This window comes from Malus domestica, chromosome 08 (genome assembly GCF_042453785.1).
Source record: "Malus domestica chromosome 08, GDT2T_hap1".
NCBI lineage: Eukaryota > Viridiplantae > Streptophyta > Magnoliopsida > Rosales > Rosaceae > Malus > Malus domestica.
In genome coordinates, this window is record NC_091668.1 from 3,753,630 (window position 1) to 3,755,031 (window position 1,402).

The window sequence follows — 1,402 nt, forward strand, 5'->3', positions numbered from 1 at the left end:
CCTCGACAACTGAGGCGCTCGCTTCTAAACAGGAGAGAGTCGTAGTGCGAAACCAAAATAACAGAGAGACGAGTAGAGAAGCACCACTGCCATCATGTGTCCAACAAAGCAAAAGCACCGGAGCTCCGTCGCCGACCACGCAGGAAAATGCTCCGAATCGGAGGATTCTACAACCTCCACCGCCGACTGGATCTCCGAGTCCGTCCACGGCGGATCCTTGCGCCACGTGGACCTCACCACCGGAACCAACGGCTGGGCGTCCCCTCCCGGCGACCTATTCTCCCTCCGCACCAAGAAATACTTGTCGAATAAACAAAAAGGCCCCGCCGGCGACTACCTACTCCAGCCGTGCGGCACCGACTGGCTCAGATCCAGCACGAAACTCGATAACGTACTCGCCCGCCCCGATAATCGCGTGGCCAACGCGCTGCGGAAGGCTCAGTCGCAAGGGAAGTCGATGAAGAGCTTCATTTTCGCCGTGAATCTCCAGATTCCCGGCAAGGACCAGCACAGCGCGGTTTTCTACTTCGCGGCGGAGGATCCAATCCCCGCCGGCTCTCTCCTCTACCGGTTCATCCACGGCGACGACGCGTTCCGGAATCAGCGGTTCAAGATCGTGAACCGGATCGTGAAGGGGCCGTGGATCGTCGTGAAGACGGTGGGGAATTACAGTGCGTGTTTGCTGGGGAAGGCGCTGACGTGTAATTACCACAGAGGACCCAACTACCTCGAGATTGACGTCGATATCGCGAGCTCGGGGATCGCGAAGGCCATTTTACGACTCGCATTGAGGTACGTGACGAGCGTGGCGATAGACATGGGGTTTGTTGTGGAGGCGCATGCGGAGGATGAGCTGCCAGAAAAGTTAGTCGGCGCGGTTAGGGTATGCCAGATGGAGATGTCGTCGGCAACGGTCGTGGACGCGCCGCAGATCGTAGCGCGTGGATTGAGTTTTGCGTCGATGTTGAATCATCATAAGTCCGGCGACGATGACGACGACGATTGAGAATCTTAACCGGCCGTAGCTTTTTTTTGTTTTTTTTTATTTAAAAAAACGTTTAATTATTGTTTGTTGTTAATTGTAATTTTCACTTGGTGGGTTCATCCCTTTTTTCATGGGGATTGATGTGTAGATAATAAAATTGAAATCGCAACAACAAATTACAATGCAACTGATTTTTCACTTTCCACATGTTTTTTAGGTTTCTGGATTAATATGAAAAACATAAATTTCAATATTTAAACTTGTTTAATGATAATAAATAGTGGGGCGAGTATGTAGAGATTTTGGTAGTGGGATATGGTAACGGTAAATACGTCACAGAAAGCACAAATGTAGCATGCGGCATGCCTACTAAGCATTAGGATTTCAAGTGGTTCCAAATTTTTATTTTTTTTATTT

General features: G+C 50.0%; 1 protein-coding gene across 1 annotated transcript; it reads left to right on the forward strand.

The window, feature by feature from the left end:
* On the forward strand, window positions 1-1,172 carry LOC103449061 (protein ENHANCED DISEASE RESISTANCE 2-like). The gene has a single exon (XM_008388336.4). The coding sequence runs from the start codon at window positions 95-97 to the stop codon at window positions 1,004-1,006; it is 912 nt and encodes a 303-aa protein (XP_008386558.3). The 5' UTR covers window positions 1-94; the 3' UTR covers window positions 1,007-1,172.
* Window positions 1,173-1,402: the final 230 nt, after the last annotated feature.

Bases quoted from the DNA above. Each gene is read 5' to 3' on its own strand.
- LOC103449061 (XM_008388336.4), top strand. From the start codon at position 95: ATGTGTCCAACAAAGCAAAAGCACCGGAGCTCCGTCGCCGACCACGCA.